This window comes from Canis lupus, chromosome 20 (assembly GCF_011100685.1).
Source record: "Canis lupus familiaris isolate Mischka breed German Shepherd chromosome 20, alternate assembly UU_Cfam_GSD_1.0, whole genome shotgun sequence".
NCBI classification, from domain to species: domain Eukaryota; kingdom Metazoa; phylum Chordata; class Mammalia; order Carnivora; family Canidae; genus Canis; species Canis lupus.
Genome location: NC_049241.1, coordinates 48843983 through 48870801, shown reverse-complemented (window position 1 = coordinate 48870801; position 26819 = coordinate 48843983). Strand labels below are relative to the sequence as shown.

General features: G+C 52.7%; 2 protein-coding genes across 2 annotated transcripts; one reads left to right on the top strand and one right to left on the bottom strand.

Annotated features, from left to right (window-relative positions):
• The first annotated feature begins 76 nt into the window (after positions 1 to 76).
• IL27RA (interleukin 27 receptor subunit alpha) lies at positions 77 to 16035 on the top strand. The gene is made up of 14 exons (XM_038567065.1): positions 77 to 192; positions 583 to 700; positions 3764 to 3921; positions 4009 to 4166; positions 5158 to 5317; positions 5408 to 5478; positions 7903 to 8086; positions 8186 to 8374; positions 10611 to 10712; positions 10788 to 10946; positions 14283 to 14408; positions 14819 to 14912; positions 15081 to 15174; positions 15299 to 16035. Exons 1-14 carry the CDS (start codon positions 81 to 83, stop codon positions 15554 to 15556), a joined length of 1983 nt encoding a protein of 660 aa, XP_038422993.1. The 5' UTR covers positions 77 to 80; the 3' UTR covers positions 15557 to 16035.
• A 140-nt stretch (positions 16036 to 16175) lies between these two features.
• Positions 16176 to 25046, bottom strand: PALM3 (paralemmin 3). Its single transcript, XM_038567063.1, has 7 exons — positions 24848 to 25046; positions 21920 to 21968; positions 20844 to 20924; positions 20135 to 20262; positions 19895 to 19979; positions 18348 to 18393; positions 16176 to 18226 (listed from the first exon to the last, which is right to left on the bottom strand). Exons 1-7 carry the CDS (start codon positions 24886 to 24888, stop codon positions 16404 to 16406), a joined length of 2253 nt encoding a protein of 750 aa, XP_038422991.1. The 5' UTR covers positions 24889 to 25046; the 3' UTR covers positions 16176 to 16403.
• Between the last annotated feature and the right edge of the window lie 1773 nt (positions 25047 to 26819).

Genomic DNA, 26819 nt, shown 5'->3' with positions numbered 1-26819 from the left:
CGGGGCCGGAGCGAGGCGGGCGGCGCGGCGGCGCGGGGCCGGGCAGGGCCGGGCGGGACTGGCGGCGCGGCGGGGGCGCCATGCGGGCGGCCCGGGCGGCTGCCCCCCGGCCGCGGCCGACGCCGCTGCGGCTGCTGCCTGTGCTGCCTGTGCTGCCGCTGCTGCTGCTGTGCCACCGGACCCGGCCCCAGGGTGAGTGCGGGCCGCCCCCGCCGCAGCGCCGAGCCTCCCCGCGTGCACCGGCGGCCCGCACGCGCGAGACGCCGCCAGGCCCCGGGCGGGCCGAGAGCGGGGGCACCGGGGGACGGGGGTCGGCGGCGCGGGGGCAGCCGACGCCCGGGGCTGGGGTGGAGGCTCCGGGTGGTAACAGGATGTGGCTGGAAGAAAGGGAGGGGAGGAGTTCTGCCCCAAGCCCGGGGAGGGGTGCCCAGCGCCCCCTTCCTGCTGCTCACGCCCGGATGGGACCCCCGGATGGCCCCCCACCGTGGGCAGAAGTTCAGCTTCTGGGATGCGCGGGATGGGGGAGTTGAGCCTTCTGCCCTGGGAACACCCCTCCACCCCCCACCCTGCCTCCCTCTCCAGACAGCCCTGGGCCACTGCAGTGCTATGGAGTTGGACCCTTGGGCGACCTGAACTGCTCGTGGGAAGCTCTCGGGGACCTGGGAGCCCCCTCCACGCTGCACCTCCAGAGCCAGAAGTAGTGAGTACAACCGGCCGACTTGGGGAAACTGAAGCTTTAGAGGGGTGGCCGCTCAGGTCCCAGCATACTCAGGTTGAGAGGACCCCAAGAGTTCTGCTCCTTAGCGCCCCCCCCCCACCACTCTCAAGCCCTTCGATTCCAGGTTTCCACGTTTCCTTGCCGTGTGACCCTAGACCAGTCGCCTTCCCTCCCTGAGCCTCGCTGTCCTCCTCTATCAGAAGGCGGTAGTGAAGAAACCTGCCCCCAACCTTGGTTCTGAGGGTTCTGAGGATATGAGGAATTAGGCAGTGGTGAAGAGAAATTGCTTAATAATTTGAAGCTGTCTTTTATGGCTGTGTGACCTTAGGCAAGTAGCCTAACTTCTCAGCGTATAAAAAGATAATTTGGTAAAAAAAAAAAATTGGTATGGTGCCAGGGAGGCAGCAATGAAAGGCAGACGGAAGCCTGGCCCTCGAGGAGCCCATAGTCAAGGGGGAGACCTGGGTTCCTTCATGATGAATCGCAGCTGCAAACTCAAATTCATTTCAAATTTGGCTGAAGGAGGAGTAAAAGGGGCATTGAAAGGTGGGAACCACAGTGGGAGTGGGGGGAAGCTGGGTTTTTGTTTTTTTTATTTTAACAATGGCAAAACGTAAAAGTTGCCATCTTTTTTTAAAAAAAGATTTTATTTATTTATTCATGAGAGACACAGAGAGAGAGGCAGTTTCCCCGTGGGGAGCCCGATGTGGGACTCGATTCCGGGACTCTGGGGTCACATCCTGAGCCAAAGACAGACGCTCAACCGCTGAGTCACCCAGGCGCCCCTGAAATTTACCATCTTTTTTTCTCAACCATTTTAAGTGCACAGTTCAGTGGCATTAAATACATTCACGTTGTTGTGCAACTGTCACCACCGTTCCTTTCCAGAGGGGCCTAGTTTTAATTGGCATAAGACAAAGGGGAGTCAGAGAACGTCCCCCCCTTTTTTTAATGAGATGAAATTCACATCACATAAAGCTAACCTATTTTAAAATGAACAATTCTTGGGATCCCTGGGTGGCGCAGCAGTTTAGCACCTGCCTTTGGCCCAGGGCGCGATCCTGGAGACCCGGGATCGAATCCCACATCGGGCTCCCGGTGCATGGAGCCTGCTTCTCCCTCTGCCTGTGTCTCTGCCTCTCTCTTTCTCTGTGACTATCATAAATTAAAAAAAAAAAAAAAAAAAAAAAAAGAACAATTCAGTAGTATTTGGTACATTCACAGTATTGTGCAGCCACCTCCTCTATCTAGTTCTAGAACATTCTCATCACCCCAAAAGGAAGTTCCATCCCTATTAACAGACACTGTATCATCATCCCCCCACCAGCCCTGGGAACCACCATACTGCTCTCTATGGATTTTCCTCTTCTATGGATTTGCCTATAAATGGAATCCTAGGAAATGCAGCCTTTTGCATGTGGCTTCTCTCATCTAGCATATTTTTAAGTTTCATCCACGTTGTAGCAGGAATCTGAACACAATTCCCTTTATGGCTGAGTAATAACTCCACTATATGGATCTACTGCATTTTGTGTTTGTGTACCCATTCATCTATTGGTGAACATTTGGGTTGCTTTCTTCATCTTTTGGCGGTCGTGACTAGCACTGTTAGGAACATACATATACAAGTCTTGAGTCGCTGTTTTCAGTTCTTTGGGGGTCTATGCTTGGGAGGGGAATTGCTGGGTCCTATAGCCATTCTGTGTTTAACTTTTTGGGGAACTGCCAAACTGTTTTCTGCTGCAGTGGTACCATTTTTTACCTTCCCACCCGCCGGGTACCAGGGCTACAGTTTCTCCACATCTTCACCAACACCTGCATTTTTGTTGTTACTGCTGTTTTATGAAGGCCTTGTTTGGAACCTTTGAAATCTAATCCTTTAGGATATCCTTCACGGTGCTCTCTGTCACCCACATCTGGTCTGTCAGCAAGCCTGGCCGGCTCCACCTTCTACATTATCCAGATTCAGGCACTCTCTACATCCTGGGCAGGCACTCTGGTCCAGCCCCCACCATGGTGGCTAGCTGGCCAAGGTGGTGCAGTGGTCACTTCCTTCTGGGACCCTGGCTGGCACCCTCAGGCCCACAGTCTGTTCTGCATCACAGCAGCCAGGGGGCGCCTGTGAGCATTTGCGGCCGGGACCATCTCTCCTTAGCTCTCTGCCTTCCCCTGGGCTCCCACCTCACTCAGGGTAAAAGCCCAAGTCATTCTTGTGGCCCCCCCCCAGGCCCCGCACAATCTGCTTGTCACCTCCCTGCCTCACCTCCTCACACTTCCCCCTCACTCATTCCTCTCCTGCCATGCGGGCCTCCTCCTTGCTATTCCTCAAACACACCAGTCAGCCCACTTAAAGGCCTTTGCTTCCTCCTGAAATGCACCCCCCCCCCCCCCCCGCATCCTGCAGGGCTCTGTCCTCATGTCCTTCGGGCTTTTGTGCAATGGTCTCCGCATCTGAGAGATCTCTGCTGAGCACCCTCCCCAAAATAGCACTGTCGTGCCTCACCACATCATCACACTGCATCCTCTTCACCCCATGACTGCCCTTTCTGTCACTCACACCGCCAGCAATTATATACTCACGTGTTCCTCGTCTGCCTCCTGCGCTGGAAGAGCAGCTCCCGAGAGCAAGGTCCTCGCTTGCTTCGATCTTAGTGCTATCCCCAGCTTCGACCAGACGGCCTGACACAGTATATATTTGCTGACAGAATAGTTGCATAAGTGTAAATGTGCATACATATAAGTAGGTGTGGATAAACACAACATGCGATGCTCACGTAACGTGTATTGGGCGCCCAGTGCTGTTCTAAGCACTTTTCAGTCATTATCTCATTGATTACCCTCATTCTTTTGTCCTTCAGCTAGTATTTCTGTCACCCTCATTTTATAGACGAGGAAACAGACAGAGAGAAGCTAAGTCACTTGTTCAAGGCCACACAGCTTTGAAGCAGCAGAGCTGGGATTTGAACGCAGGCAGATGAGTTCTCATTATGGCTCCAGGTCCAACCGGATACACCCCCCCTCCCATGCCCACATTTCTCCTCACAGCCATTCCAACAGAACGTGGACTGTGGCAGTGCCTGCCGGGCAGAGCTGGGTGACCATTCCACGGGAACAGCTTACCATGTCTGATGAACTGCTTGTCTGGGGTACCAAGGCAGGCCAGCCTCTCTGGCCCCCTGTCTTCGTGAACCTGGAAACCCGAAGTAACAGGCGGGATGGGGGGTGTGCTGTATGTGGGGTGGGTGGTCCTGGAGGCCCCGGCTCAATGCATCTGGCCTCCCCTTCCTCAGTGAAGCCAGATGCCCCCCGGCTGCACCCTGATGTGGACTTTTCGGAGGATGACCCCCTGGAGGCCACTGTCCAGTGGGCCCCGCCTGTGTGGCCACCCCATAAGGTCCTGGTCTGTCAGTTCTACTATCGAAGATGCCAGGGGACAACCTGGACCCTGGTGAGTGTCAGGGGCCCCCTTTCCCCCACTGTATTCCAGGGAGGGCCCAGGGTATCATCCCCAAATCAAAGACCCAGCCCAGAGAGCCACTGAGAGCCCCTTTCTTTTTTTTTTTTTTTTTTTTAATTTTTTTTTTTAATTTTTATTTATTTATGATAGTCACAGAGGGAGAGAGAGAGAGAGGCAGAGACACAGGCAGAGGGAGAAGCAGGCTCCATGCACCGGGAGCCCGACGTGGGACTCGATCCTGGGTCTCCAGGATCGCGCCCTAGGCCGAAGGCAGGCGCCAAACCGCTGCGCCACCTAGGGATCCCGAGAGCCCCTTTCTTATTTGCCCTATGAGTCTGTCCATATCTCACACAAAAGGCCTGTACATGCATCTCGTTCAACTAAAAAAAAAAAAAAAAAAAAAAAAAAACCCACCCCAATAATCTAAAATTTCATGCAGGTCCCAATCCACATTCCACTTGGAATTTATGAGAAACTCAGTAAACTTCCTCTAACATTTTTGTGCATGAATAGAAGTCCTCAAATAGCTTACCTTAACCTTAAAATAATGATCGAAGACATTTAGAGAGCATCTGCTGTGTGCCAGACACTGTTCTAGGCTCTTTATTGAACCCTTACAAGAACTCTTTGAAGTAGGTGCATTTTATACCTACCCATTTTATGGATGAGGAGCAAGGCTTGGTTTAAATAAACACCCAATGGCTCAGGGGTTTAGCGCTGCCTTCAGCCCAGGGCGTGATCCTGGAGACCCGGGATCAAGTCCCACGTCGGGCTCCCTGTATGGAGCCTGCTTCTCCCTCTGCCTGTGTCTCTGCCTCTCTTTCTCACTGTGACTCTCATGAATAAATAAATAAAATCTTTTTTCCTATGTTCTTGGAACCCCCATGGTCTTGGACAAAGCAGTTGGACCCTGCTGACATATCAGGTCAAATACTCTCAACTCAGTTCTTAGCTTCATTGCTCTTTCCTCTCTATCCCCCAGTTGGAACCAGAAGTAAAGTCCATACCCCTGACTCCTATTGAGATCCAGGACCTGGAGCTGGCCACAGGCTATGAGGTGTTTGGTCGTTGCCGAATGGAGAAAGAAGAGGATCTGTGGAGCGATTGGAGCCCCATTTTGTCCTTACAGACACTACCCTCTGGTGAGGATCTCCAGGCTTTGCCCCTCCACCCTCTCCTCTCCTGGCAGTCTGTACCCCTCTCATTTGTACCCCTTCCCTCATCCTTGACAGCTCCAAAAGATGTATGGATATCAGGGAACCCCTGTTCACCAGGCAGACAAGAATGGCTGCTTCTGTGGAAGGTGAGCTATAGTGATCAGTTTCATTTTTCTGCACATGCCAGAAGCCCCAGATAACAATATAAACAAGGCAATGGTTTCAGTGCTGCCTTCTTGAGGTGGTTTCAAGGCTTCAGGAGGGGTCACTCAGAGAGGTCCTAGCATAGTGCAAAGCACAGAGCAAGCCTCCACCAATGTCAGCTACTTCTAGGAGACCTGAGCTGAGACATGAAGGTGGGTGCAGGTGTTCCAGACAGAGGGGAACAGCAGGTGCAAAGGTTTGAAAGCAAGACTAAGCTCAGCTCCATAAAATACAGCACAGCGTGCCAGGACTTGGATGCTTGTATCAAAATGGCATTAAGCTGGGGCGCCTTGGCTGGCTCAGTCGGTTGAGAGTCTGCCTTCAGCTCAGGTTGTAATCTTTGGGGTCCTAGGATCAAACCCCGCATCAGGCTCTCTGCTCAGAGGCGAGTCTGCTTCTCCCTCTGCCTCTCCCTCTATGATCTTGCTCTCTCTCAAATAAATAAATAGAATATTTTAAAAAATGGCATTAGGAGATGATAGGCAATGATGCAACCATCCTCATTGATCCAACTCTGTTGAGCATCTGCTATGTTTCAGGTGTTCCAGGTCCCTGGCTCACAGTAAATATGGCAAGGGACAAAACAGGGATCCCTGGGTGGCGCAGCGGTTTAGCACCTGCCTTTGGCCCAGGGCGCGATCCTGGAGACCCAGGATCGAATCCCATGTCAGGCTCCCGGTGCGTGGAGCCTGCTTCTCCCTCTGCCTATGTCTCTGCCTCTCTCGCTCTCTTTCTCTCTGTGACTATCATAAATAAATGAAAAAAAAAAAAAAAAAAGGGACAAAACAAAAGGGCCCATCTCTTTGCCCACACAAGCTGATAGTAATTTTAACCACACATAACACAGAGCTCTTCCTACATACCAGGTGCTAGCCTACATGCTCATTTATATTAACTGACTTTACAGATAAGGAAAATGAGACACAGAGGTTGCTTCAGACCACACAACTGGTAAGGGGCAGAGCTGATATTCCTTGCTTTCAAACAGCAATTCACAGCCTCAGTGTCTCTATATCATAACACATCCTTGTTTTTTTTTTTTCATAACACATCCTTGTACTATACTGAAATGAAATACATAGATAACCCTTGTATACTCATGTTTTTAAAAATATATGACAGAGTGTTCTAATTGTAATATTCTGTAGAAGATAAAGGGAAAATAAGGTAACTGCATATGGCAATTATGTCACCAATATGAGATGAGCACTAAATCTGTATGTACCTAATAATATGGCTTTAAAATATAGAGAGCAAAAATTGACAGAACTACAAGGAGAAATATATGAATCTGCAACCAATGTAGGAGATTTTAATGCACCCCCATCAATAATTTCATAATAGATAGAAACCAAGTCAAGATCTAGACTATTTGAACATGTGGTTAACAAACAGCCTAATGGACTCACATAGGAAATGTCAGAACCCTTTCTTCCGTGTACAATTAGGGCATTTATCAAAGTCAGCTGCATGCCAGGCCATAGAGCCAGTTTCCAGGGACTTCAAAGGGGTGAGGTGATGCAGGGCAATTAAAGAATTCTCTAAATAGAACACAGATTGTGCTAGGAATTGATCATAAAAACTGCCTAGAAAGTCCCTATATATTCTGAATATTTAAATATTCAGTGAGTATTGGGGCTCCTGGGTGACTCAGTGGTTGAGCATCTGCCTTGGCTCAGGTCATGATCCCGGGGTTCTAGGATTGAGTCCCGCATCAAGCTCCCCACAGGAAGCGTGCTTCTCCCTCTGCCTGTGTCTCTGCCTCTCTGTGTGTCTCTCATGAATAAATAAATAAAATCTTAAAAAAAAAAATTCAGTGAGTATTAAAACCAGTCCTCCCCAACAAAGATTTTGTCTTAGGAGTTTGTTTCCAGGATCAGTTAACATTATTAGAATATTCATCTACAAAAGTTTTTCCTCTATACAACAGCAAGAATTTTGAAATCCCAAAGAATTGCACAGGACACAGATTAGGATGAGGCGAATAAGGCAGGCTCATGCAAGTGCAGGGTCAGATTGCATCTGTACTTAAAATCTTGAAATTTGGTTTGTCATGGGTTGTTTGGCTTTAATTTTGATTGATTAAAATATAATTTCTCTTAATTTACTGGGTTTTTTATATCCTCCCTTTTAACTTTTGCATCTAAGGGGAGTACCTCACTCATTTCCCTTTCGTTTTGGTCCTGGAACTGTATTATCATGTCACCTCTGCCACTGAGCACCCCCTCAGACTTATTTTCTTCACCTGCAAAGTGGAGCCAACAGAAATATTTCACTGACTGTTTTTCCAGGTGGACCCCACTGAGATATGCAGTGTGTGCCTGATAAATGGAAGATACTAACCCTTTCTTCCTCTCATCCCTCAGGACCGGGGGCACTGCATGCAGATGAACTATAAAGTCTGGTTCCAGGTCAAAGATCAGGAGCTGATCCAGAAGACGGCTCCCTGCTGCAACCTTTTCATCCCCACCCAGGCAGAGTGGGTCGGGGTGTCTGCTGTCAATGCCACAAGCTGGGAGCCTCTCACCAACCTTTCTTTGGCCTGCTTGGGTAAGAGGCTGTGATTTCCTCTGAGCAGTGATCGGACTCCCTGGGACGGAGGCGAGGACTCCCCAAGTGGACAGCTCAGACTTCTCCTCCCCCATCTAGGTCCAGATTTTGCCCCTCATGACGTGGTGGTCAGCAGCATTCCTGGGAGGACAGAGCTGCTGGTGACTTGGCAGCGGGGGCCTGGGGAGTTACAGGAGCACGTGGTGGACTGGGCTCGAGACGGTGATCCCTTGGAGAACCTCAGCTGGGTCCGGCTTCCCCCTGAGAACCTCAGTGTTCTGTTGCCAGGTGAGGCTCTGGGACACCTGGGTTCCCATCCCAGCTATTGCAGAGCAGACTGTGAGTCCACCTGCAGGAAAGAATGTTATGGCTGAAGTGTCACTAATTCATGCAAGCAGTGTTCATTGACCACTCACTATGTGCTAGGCCATGTTCTAGACACTGGTATGCGGCGACAGCAGCTGATGTCTACTGGCATTTGCCATCAGCATTAAATTATTCAAACTTCCTTATAAAGTAGGTTTCTGTTATTATCATACTTGAGGTATAGATGAAGATAAAGGCCCAGGAAGGTTAAGCAACTTGCCTGAGGCCACACAGCAAGTAGGTGGTAGAACCAGGATTTGTTTTTTTTTTTTGTTTTTAAGATTTTATTTATTTATTCATGAGACATACAAAGAGAGAGAGAGAGAGAGGCAGAGACACAGGCAGAGGGAGAAGCAGGCTCCACGCAGGAAGCCCGATGTGGGACTCGATCCTGGGACCCCAGGATCACACCCTGGGCCAAAGGCAAGCGCTAAACCGCTGAGCCACCCAGGGATCCCCATAGAACCAGAATTTGAACCACATAATCAGGCCTCTGAAGCCAGACCCTGAGCCATCACACCTCTCTCTCTCTTTCTCTCTCTCTCTCTCTCTCTCATGGAGTTGACCTCCTTGTGGGATGAGCAGCCCAGTGAAACAAACAGCAACAAAACAAGTACATTACAAGTAATGTAATTGGAGAAAAAAATAAAACGGCAAAGGAGAGGAGGGAGGATTGCTATTTTAGAAAGGAAGATTAGGGATCCCTGGGTGGCGCAGCGGTTTGGCGCCTGCCTTTGGCCCAGGGCGCGATCCTGGAGACCCAGGATCGAATCCCACGTCGGGCTCCCGGTGCATGGAGCCTGCTTCTCCCTCTGCCTGTGTCTCTGCCTCTCTCTCTCTCTGTGACTATCATAAATAAATAAAAATTTAAAAAAAAAAAAAAAAAGAAAGGAAGATTAGAAAAGGTTCCTGGAAAAGCCGCATTTGAACCAAGACCTGAAGGAGGTGAGAGAGGGTGCTATGAGGATGTCCGAGGGAAAAGCAAGAGGGAACAGACAGTGCAAAGGCCCAGGGGACAGGAATGTGCCAGATGTGTTAGCAGAACAGCAAGGAGGCCCACATGGCTGGAGTGGAGTGAGTGAGGCGGAGAGTGGGAGGAGGTGAGGGCAGGGAGGTTGAGGACAAGGAGATTGTGCAGGACCTGGTGAACCTCAAGAGAGACTTGGGCTTTTGGTCTGAGTGAGGTAGGAGCCATGGAGAGTTCTGAGCAGAGGAGGGATATGCCCTGGCTCAGTTGTCTACAGGTGCTCTCTGGCTGCTCTTGGGAGGAATAGACTGGAAAAGGGGTGAGGACCATACCAGATGGGAACTGAGAAGGGGAGACAAGCAGGTTCTGATTGGAGGTCCTGGGGCAGAATTTTGGGGATCCATTTGGATATGTTGTGTTGGAGATGTTCATCCAAATGGAGCTGTCCATGAGGCTGTTGGATATTCAGGTCTGGAGGGTTTCAGTGAGTTCTGGCTGGGGTGTGGCATCGGGGAGCCCATTCTTGCTGTAAAGGACTTGGGAGAGCATGAGAAGGTATTGAGTGGAACATTTAGGAAGGAGGAACCCTGATTCTAGACAATTCCCATTTGGGGAAGGCCTGGCAGCAGCAGTAGGTCTTGAGAAGGGACTTCAGGAGTCTCACCCACCATGATGGGTGGTGTCAGGGCCCCACCTGTAGCCTGGTTTGAGCATCTCTCAGCCTCTGGCACCTGCATTTCCTGGCCTGAAGGTGCTCTCTGGTCACTGAAGCATTTTGCCTGTCTGAGCAGCAGCCTGGACGTGCTGGTGAATGGAGTTGCCTCAGATACAGCTCACGAATTACTAGTAAGAATTGGTGGATAAATACCCCAGATTCCTCCCTCCTTGGATGGGATGGCTCGCTAGGCTGATGCTCTCTGCTGCCCCCCTGAGGTCAGCAGTGGGATCGCGTTTCCATTGCCTCCATTGGGAACGTGTTCTCATTTACCTGCTGCCTTTCCGCCCCTGGTTAGCTCACTTCCCAGCTGCCCTGTTGGCATTGTGTGGGGTTACCACCCAGAAAAATTGCCATTCCCCAGATATTTATCTCAGCATGTCCTTCAGGAGACACAAATGAAGATGCCTATCAAGTAGGAAATGAGCAGGGGAGGGAAAGCCAACTCTAACTGTCTTTGCTCCTCCACCGACCAGGGAATTTTGAAGAAGGGGTCCCCTACCGAATCACAGTGACAGCAGTCTCTCCTTGGGGCTTGGCCCCTGCCCCCTCAGTCTGGAGGTTCAGAGAGGAACTGAGTAAGTGGTAGAGCTGGGGAATGGGGGAGCCCCCTGGAACCCTGGCAGGCCTTGACCTATTGGCTTTCTCCCCAGCACCCCTAGCAGGGCCAGTGCTTTGGCGACTCCAGGATGCCCCCCCAGGAACCCCTGCCATAGCATGGGGAGAGGTCCCAAGGCACCAGCTCAGGGGCCATCTCACCCACTACACCTTGTGTGCACAGAGCGGGACCAGGCCTTCTGTCTGCGTGAACGGTGAGTTTCACGGCCTCTTGCCCCCTGCTCCGAGCTCCCACAAGACCCACCCATCAGTCTACCTCACCCTTGTCCCCAGGTTGGCCTCTTTTGGTTCCTTCTCAGTCCCTGGGAAAGTCTGGGATGGCATCTGTTCCCTAGTGAACAATAACCCTGGTGGCTATCATTATAATGGACTGTCATTTGACTATTAAAAGTGAAGACTTGGATCTATATTTATTGACATTGAAAGATGCCTGTCATGTTTTATTAAATGAAAAAGATAAAAAGAGGGCAAAACTCCTCGAGATGGTTCCATTTGTATAAAATAAACCTGGTGTCAAGCAAAGCAGAGACACAAATGTGAAAAGGAATTGTCCACAGTGTCAACAGGATTGCAGGATTGTGTATGATTTATATTTCTTTTTCATACCTTTGGGTATAGGCTACATTTTTACTCTGGGCATAAATTCCTTTTTAAAAATGCCTTTATTACCCTTTTTCTCCCTAATTACAAAAGTTAACTGTGATTATTGCCATAGCTGACCCATTAAAGGAATAGGTCATCTAGAATATCATATCAGCATTCTTGAGGTGCCTTGGGGGCTCAGTTGGCTGGGCACCCAACTCTTGATTTTGTTTGTTTGTTTTTTTTTAAGATTTTATTTATTTATTTATGAGAGAGAGAGAGAGGCAGAGTCACAGTCAGAGGAAGAAGCAGGCTCCATGCAGGGAGCCTGACTTGGGACTTGATCCCAGGTCCCCAGGATCAGGCCCTGGGCTGAAGGCAGCACTAAACCACTGAGCCACCCGGGCTGCCCCAATTCTTGATTTTGGCTCAGGTTACGGTATCAGGGTTGTGGAATTGAGCCCCATATCAGGCTCTCTGCTTGCTATTCTACCCCTGCCTTGCTTCTCTCTCTTTTTCTCAAATAAGTAAATAAATCTTAAAAAAAAGAGAGAGAGAGGCACCTGGGTGGCTCAGTTAAGCATCTGCCTTCGGCTCAGGTCATCATCTCAGGGTCCTAGGATCCAGCCGTGCTGTGGCAAGGGGCAGGGTGTCCCTGCTCAGAGGGGACTCTGTTTCTCCTCCTACCTTGCTCTTGCATTCTCGCTCACTCTTTTGCTCTCTCTCTCCGTCTTAAATAAATAAATAAAATCTTTAAAAAAAACCAGATTATCAGCATTCTCATAATTTTACTGACACTGATAATGCAGATTCCACATTTTTCCATCCATTTATTTTTTTTTTTAAGATTTTATTTATTTATTAATAGACACAGAGAGAGAGAGGCAGAGACACAGACAGAGGGAGAAGCAGGCTCCACGCAGGGAGCCTGATGTGGGACTTGATCCCTGGTCCCCAGGATCACACCCCAGGCTGCAGGCGGCGCCAAACCGCTGCACCACCGGGGCTGCCCTCCATCTATTTTTTTAAAGATTTTATTTATTTATTCATGAGAGACACAGAGAAAGAGGCAGAGACATAGGCAGAAGGAGAGGCAGGCTCCCCATGGGAAGCCCAATGTGGGACTCAGTCCCAGGACCCTGGGATCATGACCTGAGCCGAAGGCAGACGCTCAACCGCTGAGCCACCCAGGCACCTCTTCAATCCATTGAGATATAGGAGTTGTGTTCTTTAAAGATTTTTAACTTTGTATTATAGAAAATTCAAGCACATACAAAAGTAGAGAGGCTAGTATAACAAACCCTGGTGTGCCCACCACAAGGTGTCAACAGTTACCTGCTTTCTGCCAGTCTTTCATTATATCCCTTGCGCTTTTTTCTAATCTTTGGTGTCACTTTACCCAACTACATCAGTGCTTAAGCATTTATCTCTAACTGATAAAGCCTATTTTTTAACATAATTACTTTGCCATGATTGCTCCTTACAAAAAGTATATGTTGATCATTGGATTAAATTTTTTACTTGTATTTATTTTTAAGGATTTAATTTCATTTATTTGAGAGAGAGAGAGAGAGAGAGAGCAAGCATGAGCCAGGGTGGGGGCGAGGGGACAGAAGGAGAGGAAGAAGCAGACCCCTCACTGAGTGCAGAGCCAGAGGAGGGGCTCGATCCCAGGACCCCAGGATCATGACCTGAGTCAAAGTCTCAGGCTTAACCGACTGAGCCACCAGGTGCCCCATTTTTTTAGATTAAAGTTTTCATGCATATCTATATTATATATACATTTATTATTATTATTATTTATTATTATTATTATTTTAGAGAAGGAGAAGAAGAGAGAATCTTAAGTAGACTCCATGCCTGGAGCAGAGCCCAGCATGGGGCTCAGTCTCATGATACTGAGATCATAACCTGAGCTGAAATCAAGAGTCAGATGCTTAACCAACTGAGCCACCCAGGCACCCCGGTATTATTATTTTTAAAAAAGGACCATGTTATAGACTATAGTTTGGCCCCTCAATCTCTTATCCCTGTGATGTTTTGCAACTTCCTTTATTTCACCTGCTGATTTAGCTTGGACATCTTTCTATGGCAATATAGCTCGATCAGTGTTCCTATCTCCCCCAATCCTACAACAAACCAAAAGCTTCTTCCTCTTTCAGCTTAAAAACGAAAAAGAGGGGGATCCCTGGGTGGCTCAGTGGTTGGGCGCCTACCTTTGGCCCAGGGCGTGATTCTGGAGTCCTGGGATCACGTCCCGCGTCGGGCTCCCCGCATGGAGCCTGCTTCTCCCTCTCCCTCTGCCTCTCTCTCTCTCTCTTTCTCTGTCTCTCATGAATAAATAAATAAAATCTTTAGGATAAAAGAAAACAAAAAAGAGCAGTTTAGTAAAAAAAAAGTAAATATAGTTCTGAGAGGTGTATGTCTTCCCATCATCTAAAGAGAATCTCCATTCACTGGGTTAATGTGCAGGTGGGGGATATGCTCATTTATTCTTTTATTTATTCGAATATATATCATTTTTAAAAAATATTTATTTATTCATGAGAGACAGAGAGAGAGAGAGGCAGAGACATAGGCAGAAGGAGACGCAGGCTCCCCACTGGAAGCCCGATGTGGGACTCAATCCCAGGACCCCGGGATCACAACCTGAGCCAAAGGCAGATGCTCAACCACTGAACCACTCAGGTGCCCCTGAATATATATCATTTTTGACTGCTTTCTGTGTGCCAGGCACTGATCCCGGTGCTGGGAACACGGCCTTTGTGGAGCTAACTTTGTAACAGTCAGGGAACATCTCACTGAGGAAGTGAAATTTGGCAAAGACCTGAAGGTGGGAGCCAAGTGGATATCCAGGGAGAATGTTGCAGACAGATAAAGGAAGCACATGCAAAGGCCCTGAGGTAGGACTTGACTGCCTCTGCAACCTCTCTGGGTGTGTCCTTCAGTGAGTGGCAGCACCCAGAACATCACCTTGCCCGACCTTCAATGGGGTCCTTGTGAGCTGTGGGTGACCGCATCCACCATCGCAGGACAGGGGCCACCTGGTCCCAGCCTCCGGCTTCACCTACCAGGTAGGGGGTTTGGGGTGGGTCTGCCATGGGAGGGGGTCTGCTCCCTTTGGAAATAGGGGTTTCAGTGAGTGAGCAACCTTTTGATGTGGGGGTGGTTATTGGTGACGCCTCCAGGGCACTCTGACCCTGCTAAATGGATCATTGGGCTGTCTGTGTCTCTGACCCTTTCACCTGCCTCTGACCTTGACTTATCACCAGCGACTGTTTTGTTTTATTCACCAGCTGCACTCTCACCCCAAGATCTCCCAGCCCTTGGCCCCTACCCACCCATAAACCCCGCCTATTTACCTGCCTCCCTCATCCAAGCCCTGCCCCATCCTTTTTTTTTTTTTTTCCTGCCCCATCTTTGACCCTTACCTGATCCCTCCCCATCCCTGGTGTCCAAATGTTCTTCTGCCCCTCTGCCTCAGATAACACCCTGAAGTGGAAAGTCCTGCCAGGTGTCCTTCTCCTGTGGGGTTTGTTCCTGATGGTCTGTGTTATGAGCCTAGCCACTTCTGGAAGGTGAGGCTGTCAGACGTGTGGGTGTCTGCCCAGGAGGGCAGCTGGACACTAGCTAAGCTTTGGTTGGGGGAGGTGGGGAGAAGTGAGGGGACACCTCAGGGCTGTGTGACACTCCTGGGCATGAGTATCAGGTCACCCGGATTCCCAACCCTGTTACCCACTTGCCAGGTGCGTCCACCTCCGGCACAAGGTACTGCCCCGCTGGGTCTGGGAGAAGATTCCTGATCCTGCCAATAGCAATTTTGGCCAGCCCCACTTGGAGGTGAGCAGAAAGGCTGACCTGCCTGGGCCCTCTGGGAGGTTGGCGAATGCGGGGACAGCAGGGAGTGGGTGGGAGCAGGTCTGGGAGAATGGGGGTCAGAATCCCTGTCTCTTCTCTCCCCCAGGAGGTGGTGCCTCCGGCTCAGACCCCCGGGGACTTCCCCATCCTGAAAGTGGAAGACATGGAGCCACTACAGGTTATAGAGCCCCCCCAGGCCTCCACCCAGCTTGACTCTGGGTATGAGAAACACTTCCTGCCCACCCCCGAGGAGCTAGGCCTTCTGGGCCCACCCCCAGGTCCCAAGTTCTGGCCTGAACCCACCCCAAGCCAGGAGAGGGGTGCCCATTTGACAGATGAAGACACTGAGGCTCAGAGAGGCTGAGTCACTTGCCTGAGGACACCTGGCCAGGAAGAACCGGCTGAAGGACCCCTATAGAGAAGGGCTTGGCCCTACCGGGAATAAAATAAATGAACATGGACGGATGAGGGAGCAAAGGCAAATGTATGAAATCCAGAGTGGCAGCTGCCTCCCCAGATCTGTCCTGCTGCTATAACAGAACCATAGCGGGTTGTATCCGCTGCTGCACCTGCAGCCAGGTGCGGCCATGGACCAAGTTCTCGCCAACGGAACATGTGTAGACGTGCCACGTGCTGATGCACGTCGGAGCTCCTCCACGTCCTCTCCCCTCGCTCCCTGCGAGCTGGAACATCACCGAGCTGGAACATCACCGTGCCTGTGAGCCAGCTCGAATCCTAACGAAGGGGAATGTGGAGCAAGAAGTGGAAAAGGAACCTCCATCCCCAAGTGACTGCATGACTCAGAGCCACCCTGAGAAATAAACTTTTATGTTTTTATAGCTACTGTGGCTTGGGTACCTCTTACAGCAGCCGTGTCTGGACTCACACCAAGTCCATCTTTGATTGTGGCAGAGTCGAGCCTCTGCTGTCCCACCGGGAGATGGTCAGGTGGTTCTGTGCGAACACCACACACACTCAAACTATCCGGTTGCTTGAACGTTTTATTTTCAAGTATAAAGGCTTTGTTGTCAAAGGGGGCCAGGGTCACAGGCAGTGGGAAGCGTCCGGAAAGCCCAGGTGGATGTGCGGGCCAGCTGGCTCCCAGGTGCCACAGCCAGTCCGGGGGTGCCCTGTGCCCAGGACCCGCTGCTGGATGCCAAGAGGCCGAGGTAGCTGTGAGAGGAGCTGGATGTGGGGTGGAGGGTGTGGGCTCACATGACCGCACAACACTGGCACGTCTTTTGCTTGGGGCCGCTTGCCTCTTCACCCTCTGGAGGGGCAGATGGCTCGGGCTGCCGGGCAGGTGCATAGGTGGGCACGGGCCGGGCCCTAGGGTTGGCCCTGGGCCCTTCTGCCTGAAGCAGTGGCTGGCACTCGGCAGGCTGCTCTGGAGCTGGGGTCTCTGCCAGGAGCGGGGTGGGGTCCCCCGAGGGGCCCTGGCTCTCCACAGGGGTTCGGGGCCTTGCAGATTCCTCCTCCAAGGAGCCTTCCTGCTTCTCCTGGGGCTGTGGTTCTTCCTTTTCTGGCCTTGAGTCTTCCTTCGCCCCCAGGGAAGCCCCTGCCTCACTCACCTCCTCTGCCTGACATTCCTGTCCTCCCCCAGACTCTCCCTGCTCTTCTGGACTCAGATCTTCCTTAACCGCTTCAGTCTTCTCTGCCTCCAGGGACTCCTCACCTCCTCCTTTCTTAGCCTCCAATGGAGTCTCCCCTCCTCCTTTCTCAGCCCCCAATGGCTCCTCACCTCCTGTTCCCTCAGCCTCCAGTGGTGCCTCACCTCCTCTCTCAGCCTCCAGTGATGCCTCACCTCCTTTCTCTGCCTTCAGTGACTCACCTCCTCCTCTCTCGGCCTCCAGTGGCTTCTCACCTCCTGTTTTCTCTGCCTCCAGTGATTCCTCACCTTCCTTTCTCTCCATCACCAACGGTTCTTCAGTTGCCTCTAGTTTCTCTTCATCTCCTTCCTGCTCCCCTCCCAATGGTTCCTCATGTTCCTCCTCGGCATCTAGCCCTCTCTCACCTTTCTGCTCTGCTGGTGGTGGCTCCTCGCCTCTTTCCCTCTCTGCCCTCCAAGGTCCCTCAACTGCCTTTCCTGGTGCTGCCAATCGTTCCTCAACTGCCTCCCTCTCCAGCCCCAGCTTCTCCTCATCCCCTCTCCTCTCTGGCTCTGGGGAGTCCTCACTTCCTTCCCTCCCTGCTCCCTCCTGCTCTGCCCCCACCTTTCCCTCGCTCCTCCCTGCACCCACAGGTCCTTCTACTCTGCTGCTCCCTGCCTCCCAGGCCTCCTCCCCTACCCCCCTCTCCACCCCCAGGGGACTCTCGGGGCCTCCCCTCCTTCCCCACACCCTTGGCCCTTCTGATCCCTCCACCACCAGCTCCTCCCACTCCTCGCTGAGGGTCACCTTCTCTACCCAAATGAAAGAGCCCTCCTCTCCTCCAGAGCCCCCTGGCCCATCACCATCAGGGCTGCCCCTGGGAACACCCTCCCCAGGAGCTGCCCCCTCTGGTCTCACCTGAAGGCTAGGTGAGCTGATCTGTGCAGCCTTTAGGCCCCTGCCCGCCTCTCCTGTGGCCTCTGAGTGGCTGCTCTCTGGCCCCCCCACCCCCTCCCAGACCACCTCCACGACACCCCTGTCCTCCCTCACCCAGGATGGGCGCTCTGGGCAGCCAGCTTCCTGCCTGTCCCCAATGGCTTCCATCACCATCTCCTCTACCTTAGCCTCCAGCTCCGGGCCCGTGGCCTCCGTGGCACAGTCCTCTGTGGCCCTCAGCCTCTCCCATACCACCTTCACCACACCCCCTTTGGCCTCACCCACGCCCCCCTCGGAGGCTGCCAGCCCCTGGCGAGGCTCCTGCTCTGGAGGGAGGCTGGGTCCAGCGCAGGGGCCATTGGCTTCTGAGGAGACCCCTGCTGCCCCAGGGGACAGCCTCAGGGCTGGAGGAGCCCTGCCGGTCTCATCTCTGGGCTCAGAGGGGGCCTCTGGGGATGCGTCCACCAGTCCGGCTGGTAGGGAGGCTCTCTTGTTCAGATCAGCGTAGTCTTGGGGAGTCAGAGGAGGAAAGGAGAGGAAACAGGGGGCGACAGAGTGAGATTCTGGCCCCCCCCCCACATTCAGGGCCCTCTTCTTGGGACCCTCCAGACCCGGAGCACAAACACCCACCTGTGGGATCTGTCTCCACGGTCGGCTGGGAGAATGGCCGGTGACCCTGCAGGGATAGCAGAAACAAGGTCAGGCCAGCCAGCGTCTCCACCTCCAGCCTCCCTGCACGTGGGTACCCTCCCTGCTCAAACACCCTCAGTGCCCCCCCCCTTCATGTTCAGGACCAAACCCTCAGCCTTCTTCACCTACTGCCCTCTGCTCTGCCCATAGTAGCTGCTTAATCAATACCATGTCCACGAGCCAATAGCTCTGTATCGGGGACCTACTCTGTCAGCTACTGAGGTTGCTGTGGCCAAGGGACACTTACTTTGGCTGTGGGAACCTAACATTCCAGGAGGGTGACGTATAAACAGAAACACAAAGAAATACGTAACAGTAAAGGAGAAAGACTATGGCCAAAAAAAAAAAAAAAAGCAGGAGGAGGGGCTAGAGAGTGCCTGGGAGGTGGTGGGGGGCAGGAGGGCCTCTCAAGGAAGTGACACTGAAAGGAGACCTGAAGGGTTGGAAGAGCTGGCCTTGAGTCAAGAGGTAGGTATGGGCATTCCAGGCAGAGGGGAAAGTGTAAGAGCCCTGGGGCCACGATGAGCTACACAAGTTCAAGGACTGGAAAAGAGGATCAGTGTAGCTGGAATGGAGGGAGGGAAGAGTATGAAAGTAGGTTCAGGGAGGGGAGCAGGGGACAACCAAGCCCCAGGGATCTCCTCCTCACGGTTCTCTGATCTTATCCTCTTTCCAGCCTCCGGGCCTTTTTTCCTCTGCCTGTTCCACTCTTTCCTGGTTCCTGCCCAGATCCCATATAGATGGCACCGTCTCCAAGAAGCTTTCGCCCCCAACCTCACTCAGGTGATCTCTCTATGCTCCTTCTCTGCCCAGGGCTCCCCGATCACAGACTTGTTCTTGGAGAGTGAGCTCCCCTGAGCCAGGAATCATGCCTTGCATGCTCTGTGCCTCTCTAGCAAAGAACTCCTGGCCTATACTAAAAATCCACATCCATTAACAGGTCTCCTCTCCCTCTGTGCTCTGCAATGGGCACCTGGGAGCTAAGATAACACATCGGGGAGAACAGGGGACCGCGGAAAACCTGCACCTCACTGTGGCCAGGCACAAATGTTGCCAGATCTTCAGACTTCAGGGGCAACCCAGAGAGCCAGATTTTAATATGAAGTTGTCCTGGTTGTCAAGAAGCCTGTGTGTTGGCGTAGCATGTACATTATATCATAATAAAGGTGCCACTGAGACAAAAACCCATGTGGAAACCCCAGATCACAAAAACATCTCGCAGTGCTCGGTTCCCTGTTTGGAGGCCCAATTCCAAGAGCACTCCCTCACACTTCCCCAGCACATTCCTCTCTCTGGCCATATTAGCAATCATGTATCAAAACTCTTCCCCATGCTTGTTTCTAGCTGGAACAAGGAAAGGGACTTGTCCAAGACCACAGAGCAAAGAAATAGAGGACTCAGTGGTTAAACTGCACTTGGAGAAATCCTGTCTTTGTCCCTTCAGGCCGCCTCCCTCCCACCCCCCACTGACTCTCTGAGCTCCTCACCTGTCTGCGCCAGGTGGGCCTGCCTGAGGGCTTGTGCTGGGCACCTGTGGATGCACTTTGCAACAGCTGCAGCTGGGATTGGAGTCTGAGGAAGAGAGGAGGCTGCTGGGAGCCAGGCCCCCAGGCTCAATGCCCTCCCCCACTCCCCCAGGCCCCCTTCAATTTTCCACTTCCCTGGAGTGGACCTGGGGACCTGGCCTAGCCAGGCTGGCAAAGCCAGCAGGCAGGGACCCAACTCACGTGAACAAGCTGTCTTCCAAGTTCCGGATTCGAGCCTGAGCCTGGCCCTCAGGTGACTGGGGGTCCTCCTGCTGCTCCGGCCCCTCAGCGGCCCCGTCCATTAGCCAGCGCTCTCGGAGAGACTTCCTCTGGGCACGGGAAGGTAGCTCTGGCTGTGCATACTGACCACCCCACCCCATGGAGGGTCCCCTCCTAATCCCCTAGGCTGGGAAGATTTCTTATTGCCCAAAGCCACCCGAAGGGGACAGACCTTTCTCCTGCAGGTTGGGATATGATACATGCCCTCACTGTGTTCCCCCAATACTGCCAGGGGGTCCAGACATCCCATTACCAGCCCATAGCTCTAACAACCTGGAACAAAACACCCATCATCTCCCCACCCCTTCCAGAACGGGATAGGCACCCTCGAATGTGAAATCGATGTCTCTATTGGCCTCTCCCCGCCGGAAAACTGGGCAAACATCTTCACTGTCCCCATACTCTTTCCAAAGGTGGTACAAATGTCCCCATCACCACCATCATCACCACCTCCACCACCACCCACTCTCCCAAGGAGAGGAAAATCGCCCCCCCAGCGGGAACCCATGCCCCCAGCCTCCCTCCAAATTGGACAATGGTCCAACGGTCCTGTGGTTCCCCCCAAACCGGCTCTCGTTGACACCCCCACTTGATTGCCCAGGCCGGGCAGACGCCCCTGGCCGCGCCCCACCTTGAGCCGCTCCACGCGCAGTTTCTCCTCCTCCAGCTCCCGGCGCGCGGCGCGGATCTCCTCCTGCAGCCGCCGCTTCTCCTGCGCACAGAGGACCCGGAGCTGCCCGCGGGCCGGGCGGGGCCTCCGCCTCGCCTCCTCCGCGGGGGCTCCCGGGGCTCCCGGGGCTGCGAGCCGGGCGGGGCGGCGGAGCGCACGTCGGGGCCCCGGGCGGGGACGGGGCGGCGGAGGCGCTGACTCAGCAGCGGGCGGGGGCGGGGCGGCGGGGGCGGCGGGGGCGGGGCCGGCCGCGCCCGGGAGGCTGCGGAGGCCTCGCCCCAGCCGCGTGGGGGTCCGGGGAAGGGTGGGGGGCGGGGCCTTGGAGGGGGGATCCCCAAGGGGGACAGAGCTGGGGGCGTCTGAGATATGGGGTTACAGAGAGGGGATTCAGAGACAAGGGGTCCAGATATGGATATCAGATGGGGGGGGGGGTCCGGAGAGGTGCCGTCGTGGGCATCTGGGAGAGACTGGGGCGTGGAGATGAGGGTCCGGAGAGACGGAGGTGCAGAAGCCGAGGGACGAGCGATGGGAGTTAGTGAGATGGGGGTGCAGAGGGATGGGGTACAGATGTGGGGGTCAGGAGGATGGGGGTTCAGAGAGACCAGGGTGCAGAGATGGGGTCCAGAAAGATGGGAGTGAAAGAAGCGGGAGATGAGAGACATAGGGGTGTTCACGGAGTGAGATGAGGATCCGGAGATGGGGGTCTGAGAGATGGGGTTCACACATAGGATGTTTGGGAGACCGGGTTCAAGAACAGAGCATCGGATGTGGATTCTGGGAGTGCGGAGTACACAGCCGCGCCTTTCCGGGGGTAGTGGTGACCAGACAGAGGAACTGGGGAGCAGAGGGCCCTGAGGATTTAGGTGGGGCGCCCCGGGCAAAGCTGCAGCTGAGGCTGCTGCCCCCCCACTCCCCTCCCCCCATTTCATAGCTTTAGGCCTGCTCCCCAGATTGAAAAAGAGGCGAGGAAGAGCCCAAAGGCGAGACTAGGAGCGCCCAGGACGCCGGGCGGAGCGCGCTGGGAGGACTTCACTTACAGCGATGACCTCTAGCCGCTGCCGGTAGAGGGAGCTCTCGGCCATGGGCCTGTAGGGGAGAGGGCAGAGACTGCGGAGGGGGTCTCCCAGCGCCCGACCCCGCCTGAGGCCACCTCCTGAATGCCCCTCTCTGAGCCAAGATCCCTGAGCTGCTTGGAAACCAACCAAAGCCCAGCATTTTCCTCCATTTCTCCTTTGCAGCTGAAAGAAGTTGGGGTAGAGGGCCCAGGACCTGGGGAGGCGGGGTGCGGGGCAGGGAGAGAAGAGACCATGACAAATTGCTCTAAAGCCCTTCCTAGGCCTGACATCACCTCTGTGAGCCTCAGTTTCCTCATCTGTAAAGTGGGCTGGGAGAGCTTGATCCTCACCTTGCAGAGAGGTGCCCTTGCAAGGAAAATATCCATGCAGGAAAAAAATAGGACATAGTGATCCAAAAACAGTAGTGTCATTTATTATTATTATTTTCAAAGATTTTATTTATTTATTCATGAGAGACACACACACACAGAGATAGAGAGAGAGAGAGAGATCTAGGCAGAGGGAGAAGCAGGTTCCATGCAGGGAGCCTGATGTGGGCCTTGATCCCAGGACCCAGGGATCAAACCCTGTGCCGAAGGCAGATGCTCAACCGCTGAGTCACCCAAGCATTTCAGTGTCATTGATTATTAATAACTTTAGTAATTCCTATAGTTAATAATGTTTATGGTTAATTATAAGAACCAGGGGATCCCTGGGTGGCTCAGCGGTTTGGCACCTACCTTTGGCCCAGGGCACGATCCTGGAGTCCCAGGATCGAGTCCCATGTCAGGCTCCCAGCATGGAGCCTGCTTCTCCCTCCTCCTGTGTCTCTGCCTCTCTCTCTCTCTCTATGTCTATCATAAATAAATAAATAAATAAATAAATAAATAAATAAATAAATAAAAATAAATCTTTAAAAAAATTATAAGAACCATTCCCAAGCTGTCCTACAGACACTCTCCAATCCTGCCAGGCCCCTAACATGCTGTGTCTCTTTCCAATTCCACATGCTCTCTGGACCTAAGGCACTGGGGGATGGGAGAGTGTGGGGACAGAAGTGTCCATCCCACAATGGACACATGCCATTGCCATGGAAACTCTGGAGCTACCTGTCAACTTCTCTCCCCGGGAGCAAAGGTACTAGGTCATGTAGCCTAGCATTGGACTCTGAGCTGGGAGGAGGCAGAGGGGTCTTGCTGTTTAAGGTTTAACTCGAGATTCCCCCCATCTTGGATATCCTCGCAGCACCCCAGGATCCCTGCTTCCCAGCCTACAGCGCCACCCCTTCTGGGCTTCCTTAGGGGACAGTCGTTGTCACATGAACCTATCATCACAGATGTGCACTGAGTGCCCACTATGTGCAGGTGCTTCATGGGCCAGTATCTAGAAGGATGTATCTATTTGCTTGCTGTCCCTGACACTTAGCCCAGGGAGGGCACAGGGCAAGCCCTCAAACATTTATTAATTTGAGCACTAACTCTATTGGGTGAGCATTAGCCTCATTGCCCTGACTCTGCTGGGGCCTCACAGATCTTCCCTGGCCACTCCATAAAGACATAATAATGCAGTGCTTACTATCTATAGTGCTCTGAGTGCTCTACACGGCTTCCGCTACGCTCTCACAGCCACCTCTGCCTCTCCCTCCCAGCCCTGAACTTGAGACACTGTAGTCCACTCTTTGCTGAGTTGATGGAATAAAGTCAGCCAACCATTATCAGCCATTGCATACCATGTGCCAGGCCCTGTTAAATGCTTTGCCTATGGTAACTCATTTAATCTTCCCAATGACCCTGGGAGGCAAGTAGTACTGTCCCTACTTTATGGATGGAGAAAATGAGGCTCCTAGAAGTGGTGAAAAGACTCATCTAAGGTCACTGAGTCAGGAGATCAGAACTCAGGACTCTCAGGCCCAATATACTGGGAACACCACGGGGAAGAAGGGAGTCCAGGCACCCTTTTCTTGGCAGCCGGGAGGCCAGAGATCAGCCTGGGAGACCGATTTCAGCTAGGCCAGGGTGCTGAAGTCATGCTCTGCAAGGTGTCCCAAAGGAAGCTAAGACACCTGCTAATAAGTTTGCCCTTGGGGGAGGGCTAAAGTCCCTCCTCTGCTGTCCCATTCCCAAGATGTAATCTCCCTGCCTCTTCCTTGCTGGGGGGGGAGGGGATCGGGTTCCCATTGCTAGGCAACCAGGTTTGTAGTTGGTGAATAATGCAACAGGCACCCAAAAGAGTGAGGAACCAAATTGGGGTCCCTGGGTGGGGGGGACTCTTCTTTCTCCAGAACTCTTTACAAACCTCTGGAGCCCCTCCATCCTCTTCCTTTGAAATGCCCTCAAACTTTGAATATTAAAATCCCCTGTACACCCTGTTTGATACTGTTTATCTCCAACTCTGCAAGAACAGTGTTAGTGGCCATGGCCTGTTGTCACCAGGAACAGGCTATGTGGCTATTTCATTAAAGTGGGTGATGGTTCCGATTTTGCCATCATCTTGCCCAGTTTGGGAGCTCTTAACTTTTTCTGTTGTATCTCAAGCACTTCTTCTCACCCTGGACACTGGGGGGTGTTTCTAGAGGCAAAGCGCAGGGAGCAAGGGACCCTGGCCTTTCCGGCTCCCCACCCAGTCACAATCCCACCCCCAGGCTGGACTTTGAGCTTGAAGCCTGCCCCACTGCCCTACAGAATATCCCCGAAAAAATGAGGTGAGGGTCTGCATCTACCCCCTGACTCTCTGGGGAAAGGGACATGAAGAGCCTGCAGGATTGGCTGCCGACCTCTTTCCATTCCCCCAGTCCCCTTAGGAGAGGCCAGCTGGGGCTCTCACCCCCCCCCCCCCCCGCAGAAAGGCCAGTGACCTCAGAGCCCCTCCCAGGCCCTGCCCACCAGCCCCCCCGCCCCCCCGGATACTTACATGGGTGCGGCCAGAGACCACATCTGGCTCTGCAGGGCCATCTCTGTCCAGAAGCCCACCTTCAGGTCTTGAAGGTGCCCAGGAGGCTGTGACTTGGCTGGTGGGAAGGGGGGTGCTGCAGGAGGGCACCGGGAGAGCTGGTCCAGCTGGTTTGGGCCAGGAGGCAGGAGGCAGAGCACGAGGAGCAGCAGCAAGGGGGGCTGGGGGCTGGCGGGCACTTCTGGGGAGGTACTATCAGCTGTCCTGATAAATTATTTACCAGCCACTGGCCTCGTTGCTGCACTTGGCTGACTCGCAGCAAACACACTCTCACATGCATGGTGCAGTGTGTGGGCGGGAATGGTGAGTCGCTGACCCCCCTCCAGGGAACGCACCAGCACTTGGCACTGCAGATGCCTCAAGTCCAGCTGCCCACCAAGGTCACCAACGTGTGACCATCGTGGCACATCACACGCTTGGGATATTCTTACATACTACTGCCCTCCCTCCTTGGACCCTGGCTCTGGGGCAGGGAGGGAGGGACTGATCCAGTTAAGGGATCCTGGAGACCAGAGGCTGAGTACCACGTGAACCAGGAGGCCTGGCCCCTGGGTAACTGTGGATGACTTGCCCCAAGGTTTCTAGGCCTTGGTTTGCCCTTTTGTGAAATGGGAGAATCAGATCAAGTGGCCTCCAGGACCCTGGCACCCCTTAGATGCTATAACAAGGGTGGCGCAGTGTTGAGGAAGGTCCAGAGAACTTCCTACCCAAATCTTGAGGGTCCCTGTTAAAGCCCCCCAGTCCTGTTCTTAAAGGGCCAGCACCCCATTTCTCAGGTACCAGCATGCCTCATTTACCTTTTGCCATTTGGGGAAATCACCTCCTATCTTCCAGGCTCATCTCCCACAGCCCCCGCCTTCCCCCAGTGCAGTCCTGGTCATGCTGCACAATTTGACATGAGCCTCAGTGAGAAGGGATGTTGCCCTCAGCCCCCTGCCCTAAAGGACACACTCCAGCTAGGACCCTCCCCATGTGACAGGGAAAGTGCCTCCCTAACTCCTCCCTTCTCTATTAGGTCCTACCTACTCAGTGTACTCAGACCTCAGAATTCCCTGCCCACATGGTCCTGAGCTTAAGATAAGGCCTATGTACCTCCTGAATGCAGACCTTGCAACCAGGGTGTGCCTCACCCCACGATCTCCAGCCTGAGAAGCGGTCAAGGGCAGCTATGGGCAGAGGGGTGAGAATAACGCTTGGACACATGGCACAGGGTCCCCAGGTACAGGCACAAGGCTCTCTGCTATGCAGGAGAGAGATGAAGTTGGGAAGTAAAGGGGGCCAGGCTGAGAGCTGGAGTTTCCCTGGGTCCCACATTCTCATACAAAACTCCTAGGGATTCAAAATGTTTTCATTTGAACCTGGCCTTCTAAGTCATCCTGAAAGTACATTTGCCATGACAGGAGGAGAGAACATATTTTTTTATTATTAGTTTTTAATTGTGGTAAAATACACATAAAATTTACCATTAGTGGCATTTAACACATTCACAGTATTGTGCAACCATCACCTCTGTCTGGAGCCAGAATATCTCCATCACCCCGAAAGGAGACCCTGTGCCCATCACAATCACTTCTAATTCCCTCTCCTCCAGCTCCTGGCAACCACCAATCTGTCCCTGTAGATTTACCTATTCCACACATTTCATATAAATGGAATCATAGGAATGCCTGGGTGGTTCAGTTGGTGGAGTGTCTGCCTTTGGCTCAGGTCATAATCTCAGGGTCCTAGGATCTAGCCGCATGTGGGGCTCCCTGCACAATGGGAAGCCAGCCTGCTTCTCCCTCTCGCCCTATCCCCTGCTCGTGCTCTTTCTCTTTCTCAAATAAATAAATATAAAATCTTAAATTAAAAAATGGAATCATATACTATGTGGCCTTTTGTATATCTGACTTCTTTCATTCAGCGTAACGTTCTTTTAAGATTTATTTGAGAC